Source organism: Tenrec ecaudatus, chromosome 4, assembly GCF_050624435.1.
Source record: "Tenrec ecaudatus isolate mTenEca1 chromosome 4, mTenEca1.hap1, whole genome shotgun sequence".
NCBI lineage: Eukaryota > Metazoa > Chordata > Mammalia > Afrosoricida > Tenrecidae > Tenrec > Tenrec ecaudatus.
Genome location: NC_134533.1, coordinates 197223923 through 197247438, shown reverse-complemented (window position 1 = coordinate 197247438; position 23516 = coordinate 197223923). Strand labels below are relative to the sequence as shown.

The following is a 23516-nucleotide window of genomic DNA, read 5'->3' as shown; positions in this document are numbered from 1 at the left end:
TCCTTGTGCTATTGCCCACAGAAGCGCAGATGAATGAAAACATACTGACTCCTCCCATGTGTCAGAGGTGGGGACTAGAGCGTTAGTGACTGACAGTGCTCCAAATACCCTTCTGGGGGAAATCTTCCATTTTCAGTGCATTTGTGAGAGCTCACGTTGGCTCTCATTTAATACCAAATACGGTTATGAACGCTCAGCTAGCATCTATCACACACACACACACACACACACACACACACACACACACACACACACACACACACACCTGGCACCCCCTGTCCCTTCTTCTCGCTCAATTTCTCTCTGTCCAGGGCACCCCATCCCATTTGCACGTTACATGTCTTCATCTGTCATCTGTCTCCCTCCGGCCACAGCCCCACCAGCACATGCCCTCCCTATGAACAAGAGCCTGCACAGGGCTCAAGTCTCGAACAGCGCCCGGCCCTGCATGCGGTCCTCCCCGTGGGTCACAAACCAACCAACAACCATAGGCTGATTTCTCATGGCAGAAGCCACCATCCCCTGGGTGGTCCTCATCAACTCTACACCCTTTTGGCCCATCCCGATCGTCTCCCTGCAGGGAGATCCTCCAGTGTGCTGCCTGCATCTCATCTGGGCTCATCACATCACTGAGCAGGGCAGGGAGGCCCTTTGCTCAGAGATGATGACTCATGGGAGGTAGGGGTGTTCTTCCAAAGTCAACTACTGGCAAGAGCTCCAAGTCAGGAAACACTCCCATCACAGAGACGCAGACAAGGCATCCTGGGAGGGGCTCACCGCACAACGTTGGACACGTGTTCCGACTGTCATACACTGGGAATAAATGTCCACCCCAGCCAGCACAAACAGTTTTCAATCAGCTGCTGGCCGCTGAACCCACCCAGCCAGCAGCTCTGCACAAGGAAGAAAGGCCTGGTAAACTCCAGGCATCAGGGATGACAGCCAAGAAAACCCTGTGAGAATAATCCTAATCCAGACATGGGGTGTTACCATGGAGCTGGGCCCAACTCATGGGCAGCTACCCACCACCACGGTTTTGTAAGTAATGTGCCCTGGTGGTCCAGTCTGATAATCCAACGTGTGCCTGCTAACCACAGATCGGTGGGTTCACAGATCGGTTATTCAAACCCACCAGCCCACCTCCCAGGTGATTGATGACGCTGTCTGATCCTATAAAGATTTACAGTCTAGGAAACCCAATATAGGTTTGCTATGCATCACAATTGATGTGATGACCATGGTCCTTTGTGCTTGGGTTATAAGCACATTGCAGTGTGCGTGTGTGTGTGTGTGTGTGTGTGTGTGAGAGAGAGAGAGAGAGAGAGAGAGAGAGAGAGAGAGAATGAATGTTGGCTATTAAACGAACACATTTAAAACCCACTTGATATTTCCTGCCTGGTCTTACAGCATCCTGTTGTTTGACCTAGCTCAACCTAACAGCAGTGACCCAGACTTCCTCTCGGGCTCAAGAGGCCTTAAATGCTCTCACCCCTGGCCCCTGCTAACAGAGCTGTTTGCGTTCACAGCCTTCCTTCCAGCCTAAATGTCAGCTCCTGGAGGAGGGTGGCAATAGCTGCTTCCTCTCAGAGGCTCCCCAAGTCCCTTTGGCAACAGCACCTGGATGCCTGCTGAATGGCTGAGTGTGCTCTCCACCAGGGCGGGAGGAGCGGGGTTTGCTCGGATGCACAGCACGTTGTTCAGAGAGAGCAGCATGCACCTGTGTCCGCGTGCACTGAGCGACTGGGTGCCATCCACTAATACAGGGGTGCCAAGAGAAACCAGGCCTGTGTCATGCCTCCCTCCGGCCGTGAAGACAAAGAGATGCCCCCAAATTCATTTCTCCATGTTCCTGTGCTTATTCTGGGGTGCAGGGAGGGGGAATAACAAATGAGAAGTCTGTTCATCACTTATATTCAGGGAAGCAGTGACGTTATTCCAGGGGTGGGCCGTGATGAAATAAAGACCACACCCTGGATGCTGATGTGGAGAGGGGCCGCGCTGTATCAATCCGCCCGCCTGTGCTGCTCCCACCATCTGCTGCTCGAGACGGTCTTTCTCAGAGGTGACTTGCATTCGAACTCCTCTTGCTGAATCTTCTGTAAATGCTGCCGCTGCTGCGTGTGTTAATGTCTGGGAATTTAACCTGGTGTCCTTTGGGGCTGTGTTGCCCCAGGAGGGGTTCCTGGGACATGGGGGCTAAGGAGAGTGGTCTAGGGGAAAAAGGGAGCCCAGTGAACATCTGGGAATGCTGCGCACGACTCCCACCGCTTGGAGAGTCACAATTTATCCCGCAGACTTCAAGATCTGGCAAGTCCCCCCTCAGTAATGAAGCGGGTCCAACTTCATGTTAGCCCCGTGTTGGCCAGACTTGTTTACCTGGGCTCTTTTTATGCAGAACATCTGTGAGCATCTTCCGAGGCAACAGCACTCGGTGTTCGAGAGCTTCGGGTCAGGGGTCTCTGAGCTTGTTCCCCAACCTCACAGCTCCAAACGGTGCATGGCATCCAGCGCCTGCACGCCATCGGGCACGTCTGCAGCAGGGTCTCTGCTTGTGAGTAATGACGTGGCCAGATGTAAACAGCTTGTCCTCTACTCTCGCCCCAGGAAGCAGAGGGCGGCACGACAGCAGCACCGGCACCGTCGCTTCACAGCCAAGTTCCTTCAGAAAGCGAAAGAGCATCCCTCCACTGGGCCTCGGGAGCAAGCTTGCAGCCACGAGTCTCTCCCTGTACCAGCCCCAGTGCACGTTAGCTACTGGGTGGGAGGGCTGGGTTTATGCCACTTCGAAGTTGCTGAAGCATTTCGCCTTCGTGCCGTTTGGACAAGCACGGTGCATGATACCGGTTTTGAAAAAGCCTGCCCTGCAATGGAGGTTTTTAATCCACCAGCTGGGACTTTTAAGCACCAGTCTCTCAGGACGCTTGTGCCCAGAATGAAGACCGACTTGAGGGGTCGCTGAGTCAGAATCCACGCGATGGCAGTGAGCCTGGTCCCTTGCAGAAGTCGCCCTATGGGAAGAGCTACCACACTGCCACGGCCTCCCCCCTGGGAGGGATACACTGTGGAGCCAGGGCGCCCGGTGGGGAGGCGAGAACCCCGGAGGCCGGCCAGCAGCCGGATCTAACAGGAATCAATCCCCCTGCGACTGCTTTCTACAGTTTAGAAATCTTGGTGATCATTTAAAATATAAGAGTGTCACTGAAACAAAACGATCCACGAATTTCTTATAAATAAAGAAATTGTAAGTTAGGAGTTCTTGGGGTGGGGTGGGGGAGGCAGGATTGTTTACTTTTGTTTTTAATTATGCCAGGGGCACTTCAACAAGTTGATGGGGGTGGGAGGGAAATCTCAAGACCTTTTAATCCCATTCTTTGCACAAACTTTCGGAAGCCTCTTGTATTTTCACAACACTTCTACTAAAAGGTGTTCTACGTATATCCCAAACATGGGGTTTCCTTTAGAAAGTGGATGGCCTAATAAATAAGTAAGATACGACTCAGATACACTGACAGACCAGGCGGCTGTCATGTGACAAATGTCCATCAAAGGGAAAAAAAAGGGCCTTCGCTCCAGAGGAACTATTCTAAGGGCAAGGTTTGCAGCCCTGGGCTCTTCCGAAGAACTGCTGCATAAGCTAACCACTGCATAAGGCTGTCCCCTGCATTCTTTCAAAGTCAAGCTCTGTTTGCAGCGGTAAATGAGGTTAGAGTGTAACAGACAAATAGCTGGAGAGATGAAGCCTGGCAGTCTGGCAGGCAGGGGGTCAATTGTTACTACTTTAGTTGATTTCCAATTCCCTCTGAGAAGGCTGCTCTCCCTGGGATCCCTCCAGAGGCACAGGCAGGCAGGAGACCCAGAGGGCAGCAAACCGCCCTGCAGTGTCCAGACGATCTGCTGGATGTTCTTAAGTGGCAAAACGATCCTACCTTCAGGTTTTATTTCGGATGTAATAACGAGTTATGAATAATTGATCACTGGGTAGTGAATTATTCAGGCTGGCACACGGTTTCCAAGGAAGCCTGGCATGCATCTGGTTTGAGGCACAATACAAGCCAGAGGCAGCTACTGAGGGGACACCCACAGTTACCCCTCTCTGCAGAGGTCCCAGGTAGTTAATGCCACTCACTGTGGGCCTTTCCTGGGAGGGGCTGTATTAAGGCCTTTGGATTTGTTATAAAGCAGAATTCCCAACTGAGTCTTTCAAGCTCCTGTCCCAGTGAGGTTCTGAAATACTCCCGGGTCTTGGCCTCTTCCTCTCTGAAGGCAGGAGCTTAGTTCGCAGCTGAGGACAACCTTTGCTACTGAAACTAGTGATGAACTAAAAAGTGATGAAATCGAGAATGTGTTTGTATAAATATGTTACCCAATTCACTGCCATTGAGTCGATTCCAACTCATTGCGACCCTACAGGGCAGGGTAGCCCTGCCTCAGTGGGTTTCCCACTGTTAACTTCTTTCCAGGGGCAGAAAGCCTCATCTTTCTCCCTCAGAGCAGCTGGTGGTTTTGAACTGCTAACCAACATTGAGTCAATGCAAAACCCACTATGCCACAAGGGCCTTTTGTATGTATGTATGTGTGTGTATATATAGACATATATATTCAAAGAATATATTCAAATGTTTTCAAAGCTGATGACAATAGATAATATATATCCCCAGCATTTTTATTAATCATCTCATTGGGAGCGCTTACAGATATTTTAACAATCCATAATTCAGTTAGATCAAGCATAATTTTACAATTGCTACTACCATCAGTTTCAAAACATTTTTTCTTCTTGAACTCTTTGATATTGGCTCCCCTTTATCCCTTCCCTTCCCTGCCCTCCCCAAGAACCCATATATATAATATATATTTTGCTGTAGCTTACATCATCCAATGTATCCATTCATCTGCAAATCTGTTATTCATTCCCTGGAACAGGGTTATACAGTCATCATTGCTATCAGCTCCCCCTCCTCTACCCCCCACTTCCCATACCCTCATGGAATCATTATTCCCGTTACTATTTCTGAAGGGTTATCTAGCTTGGTTTTCATGCATCAAACACTTTTAATTATACAAACAAGCATATGCAAGTCTAACAAAATTAATGAGGTAAAACAAAGACCATAATAGTAAGGGAAGGAAATATTAAAGAATTAGAGGATAGTTATGTGTTTCAGCAGTGCTATACCATACTAGATTGATCATCCCTTCCGTGTGGCCCTTCTATGAGGGACTGTCCAATTATCTTTCAGGTAGGTTTTGGGTCTCCACTTTGTCCATTCTCCTTCATGTCAATTTGATTGCTTGTTTTTGAACTTCTGATACCTATTCCCATCCACGCCTCATGATCACACAGCTGGTGTGCTTCTTCTATGTGGGCTTTGTTGCTTCCCTGCTAGGTGGATGCTTATTTAACTTCAAGCCTTTAAGGCCCCAGGTACTATATCTTTTAATAGCCTGGCACCATCAGCTTTCTTCACCACATTTGCGTGTGTGTGTGTGTGTGTGTGTATATATATATATATATACAAATACACCTAGCTTTATATATGTATATATTTGAATAGATACAGATCTATGTTTATAGCTACAGATAATTTTTACTTTCTTCTTCTTTCCTCCTACTCCCCCAGGTTTTGGAAGACTTATCCTGGCTTTATTTTTGCCAACTCTTCATTATTATAAAGAGTCCATGGATATATGTGTGTCTGTATTCAAATATGTATCTATACATACACATACATGCATGCATGTGTATATGGGTATAGACACATATAGCTATATACATGCCTGTACATTCACATGCACACACATAACACACACACAGAGCCATGATGATAATGATGAAGAGCTGGTAAAAGTAAAGCCAAAATAAGTCTTCCAAAGTCTGGGGGCAATAATCTATTGTCATCGGTTTTACAAACATTTGAGTATATTCTTATGCCTTAAAGGTTCAAAGGTTCAGTATTCAATTCCTTTAAAGTACAGCATACTTACAACTTCCATCACATATCCAGTACAGTCTATAGCAGATGTCTACATGCTGTTCATCCTACACATCACTGAGGTGTCCTCACTGGCACACAGCACTGCACACATGAAAGGAGGCGACTTAGGCTTTTGCACATGTGCGCACCCACAGAAGCACCTCCATAACCATGATACCAAGCACCTACAGCACCCCCAAATGCCCAGGGCTTGCTCTTTTCACTAACTACCACACTGAGTGGGACTGTCGCATGATTACCTCCATACGGCACTCCTGTCCTCATCAGTCTGTTCCGTGGGCAATGAGAAGACCTGCCAGAAGCTTGCCAAGTGTGCCTTCCTACTTAGGAGAACCGGGCCATAAGAGGGGGCTTCCAAAATTTCTGGGGAGATGTTATTATCTTTCCATTCCACTTTTCCACCAACCTCCTGAAGAGTCTTCCTGGGGGCTAGGAAAGCCACTGAGAAGTAAAAGGCGCTGGTGTTCTTGTTAAACTGTGGCATGAAAATTCAACTTCATAGTATGGTAAAGCCTCAAATGAAAGTCACACCATATGAAGTGTTATGTTCAATTCTACATGGAATGACTTATATAAGGCATGGCTGAAGACTAGAGTACCAAAGCTCTTTTTAAAACTCATTTGTGCGGCGGCTGCTAGGTGCCTTGATTCAATTTCAATTCTCAGCAACCCCTGTGACCGAACAGAACCACCCCCCCCCCGGGGTTTATTAGGCTGTCACCTTGATGGGGTGGTTTGCCAAGCCTCTCCCCCAAGAAGCCACAAGGTGCGTTCAAACAGCAGCCAGTACTTAACCTCTGTGACAACACGGCACCATTTCCCACACATGAGGTTTACAGGTCACTTTTCCAAAAATCAAACAAAACCCCCAACTTCTTTGAACTCAAACAAGCCCACTGCCACGGAGCCGACCCTGTAGGGCAGCTTAGAACTGCTCCTGTGGGTTTCTGAGACTGATGCTGTGTATGGGAGTAGAAAGTCATGTCTTTCTCCTGTGGAGTGGCTGGTGGTTCCAAACAGCTGACCCCATGGGTCAGACCCATATGACCAGTGCATAACCGTATGCCACCAAGCTCCCAGTACTAACTGACCAAAACATGAAGATGAGCACACCAAAAAAACAAACAAAGCCAATCGGCATCAAGTCAATTCCCACGCATCATGATCCTCCCTCAATAGGTTTTCAAGATCACAAATCTTTGCAGGAGTAGACAGCCTCATTCTCCTCTTTCAGAGCAGCTGGTGGGTTTGAAAGATGACTGTCCGGATAGCAGCTCAGCACCTAACCCCCAGCACCGCCAGAGCTCCATACATGAATGCACTCACTCACTCACGCACTCACTCACTCACTCACTCAATTCCAACTCATAATGACCCTACACAGGGCAGAGGAGAACTGCCCCTGTGCATTTCCAAGGCTGTATGGGATTGGAAAGACTTGTCATTCTCCCTTGAAAAGGCTGGTGGTTTCGAACTGCTGACCTTGAGCATAGCTGCCGGATGTGTAACCGCTATGCTACCGGTGTTCCTGTTATATGACTATACGGGGTTGCTATTTCCACCTCCTCATTGACTATGAAGAGTCCTGGTGGCATGGCGGCTGCATGTTGGTCTGCTAGACAGAAGGTCAACAGTTCAAAACCATTAGCTTCTACACAGAGGAATACGGAGCTTTCTACTCCTATAAAAAGTTAGTCCTGGAAACCCATAAGGGGCAGTTCTACCCTGCCCTAAAAGGGCCACCATGCGTCAGAATTGACTTGATGGCAGTGAGTTTGATTTTGGTTTTCATTTACATCATACTAATTTCAATACTTAGACATAGATACTGTTAGAGATTGAACTGAGCCCCCAAAAGTATGCGTTGCAAATCCTAAACCCTATATGTGGATAAGAGTCTAGGTGTTACAATGGGTTGGTTACCTGTTGGTCTGCTAACCACTAGGTCAGCAGTTAAACTCACCAGGCACAGTCCAGGAGAAAGATGGGGCTTTCTACTCCTTAAAGAGTTACCGCCTCAGAAACCCACAGGAGCAGTTCTACTCTGTCAGAGCAGGCTCGATGGCAGGGAGTTGATACGTCTGGGACTCGGGCTTTCTTTACTATGTCAATCAGTCCACATCGATGGAGGATACGTCTTCAACCAGAGACCTCTAAGGGCTAAGAAGAGCAGACTGAGCATAGAGAGGCGTGGGCAGATGGGAGAAGATACAAACCATGCGAAGGTCATCAGGCATCCAAAAAAAGGAAGCTGAAAAGCAGAAAGGCTCTTCCCACTGAGCTGACAGAGAGACAGAAAGCCTTCCCCTTACAGCCTGCCCTGAATCCTGACTTCCAGCCTCCTCAACTGTGAAAACAGAAACGGCTGCTTGTTGGTGTCTCCCACTTGTGGTATTTCTGCCACTGCAGCACCAGCCAAGGAAAACAGATGCCATAGCAACTACCCGCCCCCCACCCCCACGATGAGAGACTGAGCTGACACCAAGGTCAACCTGGGGGCTTTCTCATTTGTTTGAGGGCAAGCACCTCCCAGTTTCAAGTGATTGAAATGCAGATGGTAAGTAGTTAGGGTGGTCATGGGTGTGTCTTTTTGAAGAGCCTGGCCAAGGCTCTAGGAGCCCTGGTGGTGTGGTGCTTATACATTGGGCTACAATCCACAGGGTCAGCAGTTCAGTACCATCAGCAGCTCTGAGGGAGTAAGACGGGTTTTCATCTCCTGTTAACAGTTACGGTTTTGGAAGCCCACAGCAGGTCCCATCTGAGTTAGCGCTGACTCCATGGCAGGGAGCTCGGTTTTTGGAGCTCAAGCTCTTACCCAATTTTTAGCAATTTGACTGTCATTTATGTATTAAAATTTAAGTATGTTCTACATGCTTCATTTGTTGTCTATTTTGGGATGCTGGCAAGTATCACTCCCTACTCTTCTTGTGCACAGTTTGACTCCTTTGATGGTGCATTTTGATGCTGCGGTCATTCGTTTTAAGAAAGGCCAGTTAAATCTATTTGTTTTTTTAATGTGGACCATGCTGCATCTATTAAGTGTTGACTTGGCCGACACTCCAGGTCCAGGCCTGTGTCCAATGGGAAACAAGAGTAGTTGGGAAGACAAAGAATGGAGTGAGAGGCTGCCTCGCTGATCCCATCCTGCTAGGGCCCAGGACCGAGGAGCCAAGGGTGTCTGCCAGCTGGTGGCCAGCCATGGCACTGAGCTGCCTGGCCAGCCAAGAGCCCTTGGAGGAAAAAGTCTGTTAGGAACACCAGCTAAATGAGACCCAGAAGCTAAGAGCTAGATACCGCTTAGCTTAGAAGGTGTGGTGGGTCTGGAAACCAGCGTTCTTCCAAACCATGTTGTGATGTCAGCCATTAGAAACCCTGGACTGGGGACATGGAGGGGGAGCCACAAACCCAGGGTCAAGGGAACAACAAGAGATCTAAACTCGATGGCAAGGAGGGCATAGAATGTTGGGTGCGATGTGATCAAGTGCAGTGTAGCTGAGAGGAAGTACAGAGAGCCAAATGAATGTTAAACATCATAGTGGGACAGGAGGAAAGTAAAAGGAAGTAGAGGCAAGAACTAGGAGGCAAAAGACATTTATAGAGGTATAAACATAGGCATGTACATATGTAAAATATTAATATATAACAATAGCGATATAGGCCTATGTACATAGGTTTAGTATTAAGGAAGCAGATGGACATCGGCCCTCTACTCAAATCCTCCCTCAATGCAGGAACACTTTGTTCTAACAACCTGGCATTCTGTGATGCTCACCTTCCTGACACAATTGCTGAAGACAAAATGGGTGCATAAGCTAATGTGGTAAAAGCTGATAGTGCCCAGCTATTAGAAGATACAGCATCTGGGGTCTTAAAGGCTTGAAGTTAAAACAAGTGGCCATCTAGCAAGGAAGCAACAAAGGCCACACGGAAGAAGCACACCTACCCATGTGATCATGAGGTGTCGACAGGATCTGGTATCAGGCATCAAAAGACCCAAACAACCACCCACTTTGATGTGAACGAGAGAGGTCAAGATGGACACCCAAACCCCATCTGTAGACAAGGAAGGGATGAGCAAGCCAGTGTGCAGTATAGCACTGACTAAATGCACATCATTCCTCTAGCTCTTTAATGCTTCCTCCTCACCATTCCAATGACCTCAGTTCTAGCTTACAAATCTGGCTAGACCAGAGCATGTACACTACTACACATAAAAGCTCTCAACACATAATCTAGGACAGATAAACCCTTCAGGATCGCAATGATCAGCATATACTGCCCCTCCCCCTCCAGGGGGATGAACAACAGAAACGTGGTTGAGACAGCAGATGGTGTAAAATATGAAAAAATAATTTATAAATTATCAAGGGTTCACCAGGGGAGGACAGGAAAAAAAAAGGAACTGATACCAAGGGTTCAAGTAGAAAGAAAATGTTTTGGAAATGATGCTGGCAACATATGTACAAATGTGCTTGACACAATGGATGTATGGATTGTTATAAGAGCTGTAAGTGCCCCAAATGAAATTATTTATTTAAAAACAAAAACCTGGATTTAGTTCTTTAAGGCCATTTTGAAATGTCTCCCTCTGGAAACTGGCAAATTAGCCTCATCTTTGTTCAGCACATCTTGAAAGGAAAAAAAGAAAGTCTCTCCTTTGTTGATGGGGGTGTTGGAGGTGCCTGGAATGAGCAGTTTTGCTCTCACACATTTTGCACTTACCCGAAAATAATGTTGCTTTATTTACTGAATACAGGAGACAAGAATCACATTTAAATGATAGGCTGGCAACACAGATGTTGTGTTTTTCACATCTGGCGCTGAGTCAACGATGACAATAGAGAACCACCAGCATGCCTAATTATATTTTTAAGATCCTGAATGCCACGGAATTGTACATTTAAGAAGGAATATTAATGGCCAATTCTATTTTGAATTCATTTTACCACCACACACACACACACACACACAGAGAGAGAGAGAGAGAGAGCTTTGAAATCTCCCACCCCCATTTCATGCATGTAAATGCAGAATGATGGGCCTTACTTATTTCCTGGGGGTATTATTCTGCATTAGCAAAACCAATCGCATCCACGGTCACAAATCTTACTAAGACAATACAGAGGGAGACCAGAGTGGGAGAAGCAGGTTAAACAGCAGGTCTGAAAGCCCAGCAAATCTATGATAGTTTGCATACACATACAGTTTTCCTGTCGGCGTGGCTACGTCTGTCTGTGGTATTTTAAGGAAGTAATTTCTCTCTGTGTCAAACAGCAATGTAAGCAATGAGGCATTTGACAAAAAGCGGTTTTGTCCCTGCTGCCTGTTGCCTTCTTCCCAGAAGCTCCTTGGTGGCCTGGAGGAGCGTTTCCCGGCCTAAGCCAAAAAGAAGCGAAGGGTTTCCCTGCATTCCATTCATGCTAAACGATCTTACTTCCTAACCTCCTGTCACCTGTTTAAAAGCCCGCTAACAGAGCACGCCTTAAGGAAAAGGCCGACCTGATTGAGGCTGGCCGAAGGATCTGGAGGAGGTTCATTTCCCTCCTTCCCTCTCTCCCTCCCCAGATCTTAAATGGCGTGAGATGCCCAGTGGCCCGGGAGACCCGGCCTTGCGGGAGGCAGGGAACTAGCAGAGGCCACAGTGAAAGCCCAATTCACAAGCATGCTTTCTAGATTTACCTCCAGGAACCTAAGCACAAGACCCCCCAGAACTTGGGGGGAAGCTCCCTCAAGAGTTAAGACTGATGATTTTAAAGAGAGAGAGAGACAGAGAGAGAGAAGAAACGAATTGCTGTGGTGAAAACCTGGGGCACGAAGAAAGCGGTGTTCTGAGATCTGGCGGGGCCAAATGGGAAGAAATCACTTGCTTCCTCTAAATTGCTCTCATAACTCTTCGCTGCATAAACCACTGGATGTTATTAAATAACTTGATTCTCCCTTCAAGATACCCCTCCAGGGAACTCTCGGTCATTATACACAAATAATAGCTTTAATAAGAGTACAGAGAACGGGCTCAAAGTTGGGACTCCTTAAATCTACCGACGTTTTGTTTAGAGTGACTTGAAACCAACAGCGAAGCCTCTCCGCTCAGGGGACTGAAGGACGGACAGACAAGTGGCCTGGGCAGGAACTCCCTGAGAGGGAGGAGTTAGCGGTGTCATGTAGGAAGGCTAGCCTTGCGGCAGGCTATTGTGATGAAACAGCTGGAGCTCCTGTTGGGGCCTGGGCTGCGGAACATTTACTCCTAAGGCTATAGCCACCGGGTGTCCGTCCTCGTGGCAGCCATTGCTCAGGGCTTGTTGGGTTTGGCCCCGCGAAGCCACTCAGAGCAACTTGCTGAGAGACAAGCCCATCCTTCCTACAAACAGGGAAAACGCATGCCCCAAGAATAGGAGGGGCTTCCCTCAGTGCCCATGAGAGGAAAACTGACTTCTCCCTTTGACGCATAAACTGGAAAACGCTGAAGGCCTTTGCTTCTAATTACAGCTGAGCATCTCAGCAAACGCAGTCCTGAGAGCCAGACCCAAACGGGCTGCTCCTGAAAGGCACCTAGTCACACACATGCCTTCTCAGGGGCCAAAGGGGCTCTAGAGTCATTGCGAGTTAATGGCTTTTTTCTACTTCGAAGAGACAAGATGAGGCAAACCCAGAGCCCTGGAGTTAACCCCGCTCACAGTGACCCTATAGGACAGGGTGGAATTACCCTTGTGGGTTTCTGAGACTGTAACTCGTTTGGGTTTTCAAAATCCCTTTTCTTGGGAGCATTTACGGATAACTCAATCACACCAACCGGTGGTTGTACAATTGTTCCCACTATCATTTTTAAAACATTCTCTTTCTTCGTGAACTCCTGGATGTAGGCCCCCCATTATCCCCTCCCTCCCCTGAAGAGCGGCTGGTGGTTTCAAACTGCTGAGCTCAGCGTCCTTCGCAGCCCAAACTGTCCTCTGCTCGCTCTCGGGCCGAATAAAGAATAGACACCTGGCTCATACAGCCACATTAAGGGAACGTAGCCCACCTAGGCACACTTCTCCAAAATGGACCCTCTGGCCAGATGATGGACGAACCAGGAGAGAGCAGGATGGACTGGCTCACCTGTGGTTCTGCCCTCCGAAGGCCCTAGCCCCTTACACCACATCCCCCTGGGTGGGTCTGTGTTAGCACGCCCTTGGCTACTCAGCCAAGAGTGTCTCAAAAGGGCTGGGGTATTGACCTGGACAATAATGGACTTGCACTGTGGGTATTGACCTCTCTCACTCTCCATGTCTAAGGTCACTCTCCTCTGCTCCCTCTGTTAGTTTGCCCAGCTGGAAAGCCTCTCTGATACAGGAGCAAGAGTCCTTCTAGGAAGGAAGGGCCTGAGCATCGAAGCTTGGGCTTGTGGACGTTTCCTTAAGAACTTAGAGGCCTTCCCTACTTACCAGCTGATTCTGGACTCAGGCGACAGACCTTTGAGGCTGGAGCGAAATGACCGTATGCTGCTGTGTTTATCACACAGCAGGACTTAGAAAAGGGCCAAGGTGTGGGTGCCCCGTTTGGGGGAAATGTTTGAGTACGTCCCTGGAAAGGACCAGTCGGGGGAAGTAAAGCTCTCAAGTAATACACAGAATAAAGTAAATTACTGACCTCCGGTATAGCGACAAAGGGTGTTAAGTGATGGCCACGCCAATGTCTCTAAGAGCAACCTGCCACACAGACTCTTTTAATCCACTGTCCTGTGCTGTTTGCTGTTTGCTGTATGTTAATTAGATCCCTGTTCCAAACTGGAGGATTGGAGGGCAACGCCCTTATCTCCCCCTGCTTCAATTTCCCCCCTGGCGTTCAGTCCTCCATCTACTACTTACATACTAGCTGACGGCCTGAAACAACCTGGAGCACAGCCTCAACCTGGTGTGATCAGTTCACCATCACCTACGTGTGAGCAAACTTTTGAAGACATTATAACCAGCACCCTATGCTGGTAGGATAACGCTGAAATCCACTGCTGCAATGGATAGTTAAAAGGCTGATTGTGCATTTTAGAGTAAACTGGCTTCCTCCACGTCTTTTCACCATTAAATCACATGCACTAGGCTGGCATGTTATCAGGAGAGACCATCCCAGGAGGACACGGTGCGTGGTGGAAAGCAGAGGGGCAGCGAGAAAGGCCCTCAGCAATGCAAGATGGGCACGACCGTGGCTGTAACAATGGACTCCCACATAACAACCGTGAAGATGGCGCAGGGCCGGCGGTGTTTCCTTCTGTTAGGAGTGGGATCACTCTGGGTGGGAACCGACTTAAAAGCACCTAACGACAACTAAAGTTCTTGACTCATCAAGGTCTTTTGAATTTGCTGGAGGGGGGGGGAAAGGGGGGGTATAAAGGGAGAAAATACCTTGCTAACAAAAATATAAATCACGAACTAGACCAAACTTGTTAGGAATATGAGTTAACTTGATCTACTCATTAGACCAGAGTTTCTATAATGATGAGAAGGTATTTTAATGAATTTTAGGATGCATTAATACAGTGATGGGGAAATGTCGACCTCATTCATAGCAGGAGACCCCTGACTCACCTCACAGTGTGCTTTATTCTCTTGTGAAAATGAAAAAGAAATGCCAGCTACTTACGCCACAAGGAAAACTCTCTCCAAACTTGCATTAATCAAGACCAGTGCTCAGTGGTTTTTTCCCCCTTCCTTCCAGAGCTGAAGAGAGTGAATAAAATGTAGTCTATTTATATTCAGTAACCTTCATATTGGAATTCCTCTTCCCAAGACAGCATGTGCAACACAACAGTGGAAGAGCGGTGCCCCCAAGTGGCAAAACTGTGTATTACATCACGACTGAAAGTGGGAAGCAATTAAACCTAGAAATTATATTAACCTAGACTTCATAGAGGCTGGTCAAAAACGTCCTATTGACCATCTGGAGCTCATGTGCCCCAACAAATCCCTGCCTTAATACACGCTTTAATAATACTTTAATAATACTAATAATGCTTTAATGTATGAGGGGTACCATCCCCCCAAAAAACAAAAATTTCCCCGCAAAGCTATGTATTTAAAGTTTTTACTTACAAAACCTTATCATCTTCAAAGTGCTTTCCATTACATTTAATACATTTGTCAAATCTGAAATTCCATTCTTGGAAACATTTTTCAAATTCATCTGTTTGGATGGCTGATAGCACCTCCCTTGTTTTCTTCACCTTTTCTGTTGTCGCCAAAGCTCTGTCCTTTCATGTCCCTCTTCATCCATGGTAACAAAAAGAAGTCTCATGGCGTGAGGTCAGGTGAGTAAGGTGTGTGGGGCAAGAGAGGCATGCTGCTTTTTGCCAAAACCAGCACACTAAGATGGCTGTGAGCAGGTGCATTGTTGTGGTGGCAATACCAGTCCCCGTCTGCCACAAATCAGGGTTTTTTGGTTGAATACTGTTAAGCAATCTTTTCAGAACCTCTAAATAGAAAGTTTAACTAAAACTCTGACCTTGTGGTATGTACTACGAGTAGGCATTTCGCCCATGTGGGAAGTTGACGGATATCCAGAACAAGGTTTGTCATCAATCAACATTTCCACCTGTTTTGAACGGAGAAAACCACTCATACACTTGAGTTTCCCCCATAGCTCTGTCCTTGAAAGCTGTGTTCAACATCACATAAGTTTCTATGGCATTTTCCCCGAGCAGGAAACATTACACCGCTGCATGCCGTTCTCTTAAATCGGCCATCACAAAGTGCTAGATTCACGCCAAACCGTTTTTACCAAAAAATTCAGTGACTAGAGAGAATCTTCCCAGGTGACGCCACTGGGCGCACTAACTCCGAGCAAGTTGCTCTATGCTTGCCTAGTGGGAAAAATGCATACTTCGAAGCTCTGCCTAGCAGAATGTTTTCCCATTTTGGAAGGTACCCCTCATATGCTTTACAGACAAGCAAGGGTTAGTCTGCTGTCTCTGGAAAGGTATGATATGCTCTCTCTATTATTATCAAAAACGATGAAGGAAATGTCTGCAAAATGACAAAGGGTGTCATTATCTACTCTGACCTATTAAAGGAAGAACATTCAGAACACAGAAATAGTTTTAGAAAGTATTTATTAACCCATCCCCTACATGTATGGCTTAGTATATAAAGCAAGATTTAAAACTTTACCAAAACAAATCTCCTGGACAACCCCATCATCACTGAGTCAATCCCAACTTACTGTAACCCTACATGGGGTTTCTGAGACTAAATCTTTATAGGAGCAGACAGCCTCATCTGGCTCCAGAGGGCGGGGCTAGAAGGTTTGAACAGCCAACCTTGTGGGTGGCAGCCCAATGAGTAACCTGATAGGTGGTGCTAATTAACGTGCTTTCCTGGCAAACTGGAGGTTCAACTGGTAACCTTCTGGCGGGGGGGGGGGGGGGGGGGGAGACATGAAAAAAATCAGTGAGATCAAGACTCCTGCCCCCATACATGTGTTTTCAATATGACAATTTCCGAGTTGCTTTCTTACACAGATGAAAGATGAACAATCTTTGGACAGTTCTAGACACAGAAAAAGGAGTCTTAGTGACCCAGTGAATAATCCCCTGGCTGAGAAACCAAAGGTTGGCAGTTTGAATCCACCAGCAACCCTGCTGGGGAGTTGGGGGGAGAGGGAGAGATCAAAAGTCTAGCAGCCCCTCAAGAAGAGAACGTAGACGATACGGGCACCATAGCAAAGGGTGTTAAAGAAAGTAGATGGTGGCCGGCTGGCTGATAGAATAGCATCTGGGGTTCTAAAGGCTTGTTTCCAAACAAGCAGCCACCTAAGTGAGATGTCAACTAAGTCCACTTCGAAGTAGCACACCCCATCCGTGACTATATAATTATGACTGTAAATAGTATAATGCAAAGCTGAAGGAGGGAATAATGTCAGAGCTGAAATTGTGAGATTCCAGTTTGCAGAAGCCCAAGATACTCTTGCAAGATCTACGCAGGAAATAAACCTCTGGTTGATTTCCCTCTAACCAAAATTGAGGGATGGGTATGAGCTGGTTACCAGAGTATTGGAGGGATGACTATAGGTGACCATAATGATATACCTGACTTGAACAGCTAAAATCTTATCAGGTAATCTGCCCTCTGGTGCACCTTGGACCTAATCAGGTTTTCTATATTTTCTGTGTGTGTGTGTGTGTGTGGTTGTGTTGTTTTTTTCATATTGGGGTTTATCGCTGATGTATTTTGTCACTGTGGGTAGCCCTCAAATGTTTGTTCTATGTTTTTCAGTCTATGAAATCCAGGATTTCAAGTAGAATACGGGTTCCTGGGGGGTAGGGTGGGGGCTCTGGTTTATGGGGAGCTGATATCAAGGAGTTCAAGAAGAATATGCTTGGAAAGTGACTGTAAACATTTTTTTGAAAGAAGAGAGTGATTGTAGTACGCATTGAACAATACTGCCTGATGTGATTGAACTATGGAATGGTACGATATCTGTAATAAGTCCAATAAAATGGTTTGGGGAAAATAAAAAAGCTCATCAGTCTAGGAAACCCTAAGGGGCAGCTCTTCTCTGTCTGAGCTGCAAGGAGTCAGGCAATGACTGTGTGGCAAACAGGACGGTGTTTAAAATCCCAACAGCATTGTTAAAATCTGGGAAAATATTCTTGACTATTAAAATCACATATTTACTACTGGAGTGCTTTGGGATTAAGTATTTCTCTCTTGACAACGGGAATGCAAAATTCAAACTTGCATTTAATGGAGTTACAGTGATTGGTAGTGATGGACCAAAGCTTTATTAAGCTTCCATTCATTTTTTTACCAATAGTTTTATTGGCATTTAATTTACTGTTACACAATTCCAATAGCTCAATCACAGGAAGAAGAGTAGTCCAATCATCACCACAATCGGTTTTAACATGTTTTCTTCATTCTTGTACTTATTAATTTTTCCTTTCATTTGGATTTTTATAAGATGAATGTCAGCTACAACTGAGAGCTCATTCTGTGGAAGGCAATGTGCTCTCTACAGCTACAGATAAGTAGGCCTCTTGAACCTGACAGGCAGAGGAGGCCTGCCTTTGATCCTTGGCTACCCACTAGGGAAGTCCATGGTCTTAGCATGCCACGTGCTGCCTTCTGGCCTGCATGCTAGGATTTTGTGAGCAGCCGCTTCGATGCCCTCCATGAGTCCTGCAGAGGGGTCCAAAAGCAAGTCTCCCCAGGGTGGGCTGTTGTTGACCTGTCGTGTAGCTGAACTAGTCTTCCGGCATGTGAGTTGGGCTGCGGATGGCTGATGAAGCCCAAATCCTTATAGTGACCCTCTAAGGCAGAGAACAACGGCCCCCTATGTTTCCAAGGTCAGTGCATCTCTCCAGAAGCAGGCAGCAGGCAGTCAGTGTTCTTCGACAGAGCAGATGGTGGGTCCAAACCACCAACCTTTCGGTTAGCAGCGGTGCACTTTCATCACTGTGCCATTCTGGCAGCTGTAGAGGAAGCCTACACGTGTGGAATGGATGTGCTCTTCTCTCTTGAGCCCTTTCTTCAGCTTCCTGGCGTCTCACTCGCTCACTCTTCATACCCACCTGTCATCTCAAGTCAGATGTGTTCGCGTGTGCTCTTGATGCATCCCCCCTGGTAGGAGCATGCTGACCCCGCTGTGAGTTCTCCGGTGCAGCTTTCCAGTGTGCTGTGACCCGTCCCGGCTTTCTGGAATTGTCAGAAAGGATCGCTCTGTTCTGAATGGCTATAAGGATGCGGCTAGGGTTGGAAGGGGGGAGGGGCGGCAACCTTTTCTGGTAGGAGTCATCATACCTGCCCTGGGGCCACCAGAATAGTGACAGCCCTCTGCCCATTCTTCTCCTAGGAGTGGAAAGAAACCTAGAGATTCTAGATCAGTGGTTCTCAACCTGTGGGTTGCAACCCCTTTGGGATCAAACAACCCTTTCACAGGGGTCGTCCGATTCATAACAGTAGCAAAATGACAGCGATGAAGTAGCAACGAAAATAATTTTATGGTTGGGGGTCACCACAACATGAGGATCTGTATGAAAGGATTGTGATATGAGGAAGGTTGAGAACCATGGTGCTAGATCATGAACTAAAAAACTCTCTTAAAAATGCATGTCCCCCAGGACAGAGTTCGGAGGGTCAGGAAGAGAGGAGGGATGGAGACAGGAGATGTGGGAGGAGGGGATGAGTGGAGGGATGCTGAGAGCATCGCAATGGATGAGCTGACTCAGACTTGGAATGAGCTTTTTAACGGAACCTGACGACCCGCTCTACCGCCCTTCCCCAACCCACAGGAAAATGTCTAAACTAAATAAAAGAAAAGTCGGCCCCAGGGGCTGTTCAAAACAAAATAGCTTTCCAGCCTGGTCCCGGCGCTATGGCTCCCGCGAAGAAGGGCGGTGAGAAGAAGAAGGGCCATTTGGCCATCAACAGGTCGTGACCAGGGAATACACCATCAACATTCACAAGCGTATCCATGGCGTGGGCTTCAAGAAGTGTGCCCCTCGGGCGCTCAAGGATTCGGAAGTTTGCCATGAAGGAGATGGGGATACCAGATGTACGAATCGACACCAGGCTCAACAAAGCTGTGTGGGCCAAAGGAATCAGGAACGTCCCGTACCGCATCCGTGTGCGGTTGTCCAGGACATGAAAAGAGGATGAAGATTCCCCAAACAAGCTCTACACACTGGTCACCTACATGCCCGTCACCACTTTCAAAAACCTACAGACAGTCAACGTGGATGAAACTAGTGCCTGATTCTCTAATAAAGGTTTTAAAACTGCAACACACAAAAAAATAGCATTGGGAACATTTACCTTCACAGTTTGCATGGCCTGAAAACGTAAGCCCGCGTTTCCCACACGGAAGTTTCTGAGCTCACACGTAGACATGCGAGTGGCACAAGCTCTAAGGGCTGGCTGTCACCTAAACGCCTGTTTAAGGGCTGACTTCTGGGGTCATCCTCCCTTCTTTCGCTTTCTCCGAGGTTTCTTCTCGTTCAGCCTCTCTTTCTCTACACGCTAAGATTCTCTTTCTTCTTGGTGGCCACACACACACCACAAGAACATCCACCCGCTCACCGTTTTCCTCGTCAACAGTCCAGTAGCTGCACACTGCACCTTGTATCCCAGGTCTCGCCGTCTCTGCCCACGTTGTTCCGTCGGCACCCATTCATGCTCTGTCCCTTTAAAATTCTCATCTGCTCTCAGGTCACACCTCACTCTCTCTTTTTTTTATCAACGTCATTCATTATAAGACCTCCTATGTTTCTGAGGTCCAAATGTCTTAAACTCTTCACCACAGTAAATTCAAAAGGCTTTGACCTAAAAGTCTAAGGTTTGCCCCATCTATCAGGAACTCGCTGGCACACTGTAGTGCATTCCATCAGTCTATCTCAGTTACAAGAGTTGGTCATAAGAGAGCAATCAACATCAGCTAACTCGACGTGGGAGCCCCTGTTTAGTTTCACATCTGAGTTTCATAAAAAGCAGGTGGAAACTGATACTATCTTTCTTTTCCTTGGGCGCAGGGGGATCTGGTGAAATAGCAGCCTTTGGACTGTTATCTACAGAGACAGCCCCTCAAACCCACCAGCCACTCCAGGGGAGAAAGATGGAGCTTCTGCTCCCATAAAAACGGACAGTCTGGGATGCCCATCGGGACAGACTCTTCTGTCCTCTAGGGCAGATGTGGGTTGGAACTGACTCGAGGGCAGCGAGTTCGGTGTTCCCTTGGGGGTGCTCTATTCACTCCCAACGTACATTAACCTGGATTTGTCGTTCATCTCATGGCCAAAGATGCAATCACTAGAAGCAATTCTTCCATTCGCCCTCAGGGAGATCCAATCAAGTTAAGTGTAAGCAGTGGTGGGTGTGAGACTGGGGTAGCCACAAAAATATGTTCTCCTAATCCACCTCATTGCCTGCTCTCGGTCTCTTGGGTACGTTATTCATCTGTTTAAATGCCTTTCGAAGCCTCGCTGAAGAGACCCATCAAGGAACTGCTCCCACCTTCTAGTACAGTCTCGCTTAATGCACAGTGGAAGGTGGCCGGCCCTCTGTGTTCTGGAACTAGGAGCCGCACCGCACACCCGGGTCACCAATGGAAGCTTTCTATGAAGCCCTTGTACTTACAATTCCTCTCCTTGTTTAGCTTTCTTGTCTGACACCAGATAGACCGTTCCAAAACTTCCACTGCCAAGCTTCTGCCGAAGTACGTATCTTCCCGCCAGCAAGGTCTTTGGATCAGTGGACACAGCGGCTGGTCCGCTCACCCGCTTAGCAGCCTCCTGGAATTTCAGCATGGCTTCAAGCAAGAGAGGACTGGTTTATTCGTGGATAGACACTTAGCATTCAATTTTCCCAAGAGATGGTCAAATGTACCCAAGGATCCTGAGATCAGCTCCTTGAAGATCAGGTCAAAAGGATGCTGAACTATGACTCACCAAAGGTGCAAACTGTTGACAGTGATACCTGCACCTTGCTTAGCAGATTAAGGGACACTGTTTCGGCTAAACTTAACTACCTGGGAAGGAAATGTAGAGAGGCCGAGAGATCCTGAAGATTCCAATGGACGGCAGCCTTTCGCAGGAAGAAAGCCTTCCTTTGTACATTCACCTCTTACACACATTAATTGCAACCCACATTCCCAAAGGCAGGAGCCCTGGTGGTATGGTGGTTGTGCTCTGGGCTGCTAACTGTTAGGTCAGCAGTTTGAAACCACCAACTGCTCCTTGGGAGAAAGAGGGGGCTTTCTACTCCCGTAAAGACATACAGTCGGGTAAACTCAGAGGGAAGTTTTATTCTGCCCTATAGACTCAGTGTGAGTCAGCACTGACTCTATGGTAATGTGTCTGATTTGGGGTTACTAACCACTAAGTCAGAGGTTTGAAACCACCAGCACCTTGGGAGGAAAATTAATCTGCTGCCATTACCCACAGGTTCCAGACCTCACAGCGGCACTTCTGCTCTGTCCTCTGAGCTTGCGATGAGTCTGAATTGATTTTGGTTTGCTTTGTGGTTTTTTTGTTTGTTTTCCAAAGTTCTGAAATATATCTGCTTGCTGATCAGTAACTTGTTTAATATTTACATGCCCCTACCTTTCAAAAATCCAAATGCAAAAGCATTATTATTTCCTTAAACCTAAACATTTTCAGGAGAAAGACGAGGCTTGCTACTCTGGTAAAGTGACAGTCTCAGACACCCACAGGGGCAGTTCTACCCTGTCCTCTAGGGCCACTAAGAGGGAGTATCAACTCGATGGCTGCGAGTTGTTCTGTTTGTGTCAACCTTTGTTGTTGTTGTTAGGCTGCCATTCCACCTTACGTCTCTTTTGATTCGCAAATGATCCGTTAGGATTAAGCCAGAAGTGAGCATGCTGCTGGTTCCTTTGGGTTTGTTTGATTGTTTTCTGTAGACTTTAAACCAGGGCTTTTGCATGTGTCAGGCTCGCAGTGAATTGTCTCCCATCCAAAGCAAATTCTGATCTTAGAGTCACCTCCCTGGATGGGAAACAGGGAGTGTCACAAAGGCAGTCCTGACCCCACATTGCCCTGTCATGTGAACTGACTAGAAATGTGTGACAGGCCAGGCCAGGCCAGTCGGGGGTCCTTCCGAAATCCGTGAAGTGAGCGGCCATGTGAGAAGCAGCAGGACTGTGTCCCAGGAGGAGAGTCCAGTCAAATCGCTTTCCTTGCAGGATGATGCTCACGAAAACTAACTTTTCTCATTTTACTTCTACGGGAAACCTGATTTTAAAGGAAAGACTGCTCCTGCTGGGAATCGGGTTTCCACACTCCGTCATTTCAAAGTTACTGGACAAACTCCCCCGGGTTAGGAGGAGAAAATGGGGTCTCGGCTATGTGGTTGGCAGCACAAGACTGACCGGCTTCACAGGGTGGTGGCGAGTGGCCGTGAAAGCCTCTATTCACTGCCATTAAGTTGATCCTAAGTCATGGTGACCCTGCAGGACAGGGTAGCTTTATGAGACTGTGGCTTTATGAGATCATAACCTCTCGTGGGAGTAGAAAGCCTCATCTTTCTCCCTCGGGTTGGCTGGTGGTTTCAAACCGCTGACTCGTGGTTAGCAGCTCAGAGCAGCACCACAACCCCACCATGACCAGAGTTCGTCCTTTTGGGGGAGGGTACAAGAACCTTCCAAATGAAATATGGTCAAGTTAAGGCCCATGGGCTGTATTTTCCCTCTTGAAAGAATGTATTTAATCGGCTAAGTTGCCCCAGTGAGGATAATAGACACCAGGCCTTGTGATTTTTAACAAGAAACAAATCACCTGTGTGACAACGCCAACACATTAGCACGAGGTTGGAACGCCAGCTTTGGGGCCCATCCCTAAGACGATCAGAAGACATGAACAACTGTACGGGGTTACCGTGACTGCAGAAAATTAAAGGCAGGTGAAACCCCCTCCCGCAGTGGCGCAGGTCTCCAAATAGGCCTTTTTGATTGCCTCCTTCGCGCATGCCCTTAGAAGCAACGCGTCTGGCCAAGGAAGCGGCTCTGAAAAATGCAAGACCTGCACGCAGCCGTATCTAAGGA

The 23516-nt window shown here is 47.3% G+C and overlaps 1 protein-coding gene across 1 annotated transcript in view; it reads right to left on the bottom strand.

The window, feature by feature from the left end:
• Positions 1-21268, bottom strand: part of NEK11 (NIMA related kinase 11) — a 280892-nt gene extending 259624 nt beyond the window's left edge. The window contains exon 1 of the mRNA XM_075547896.1: positions 21095-21268. Coding sequence (XP_075404011.1) covers positions 21095-21264 — 170 coding nt within the window. The 5' untranslated portion in view covers positions 21265-21268. The remainder of the gene's footprint in view (positions 1-21094) is intronic.
• Between the last annotated feature and the right edge of the window lie 2248 nt (positions 21269-23516).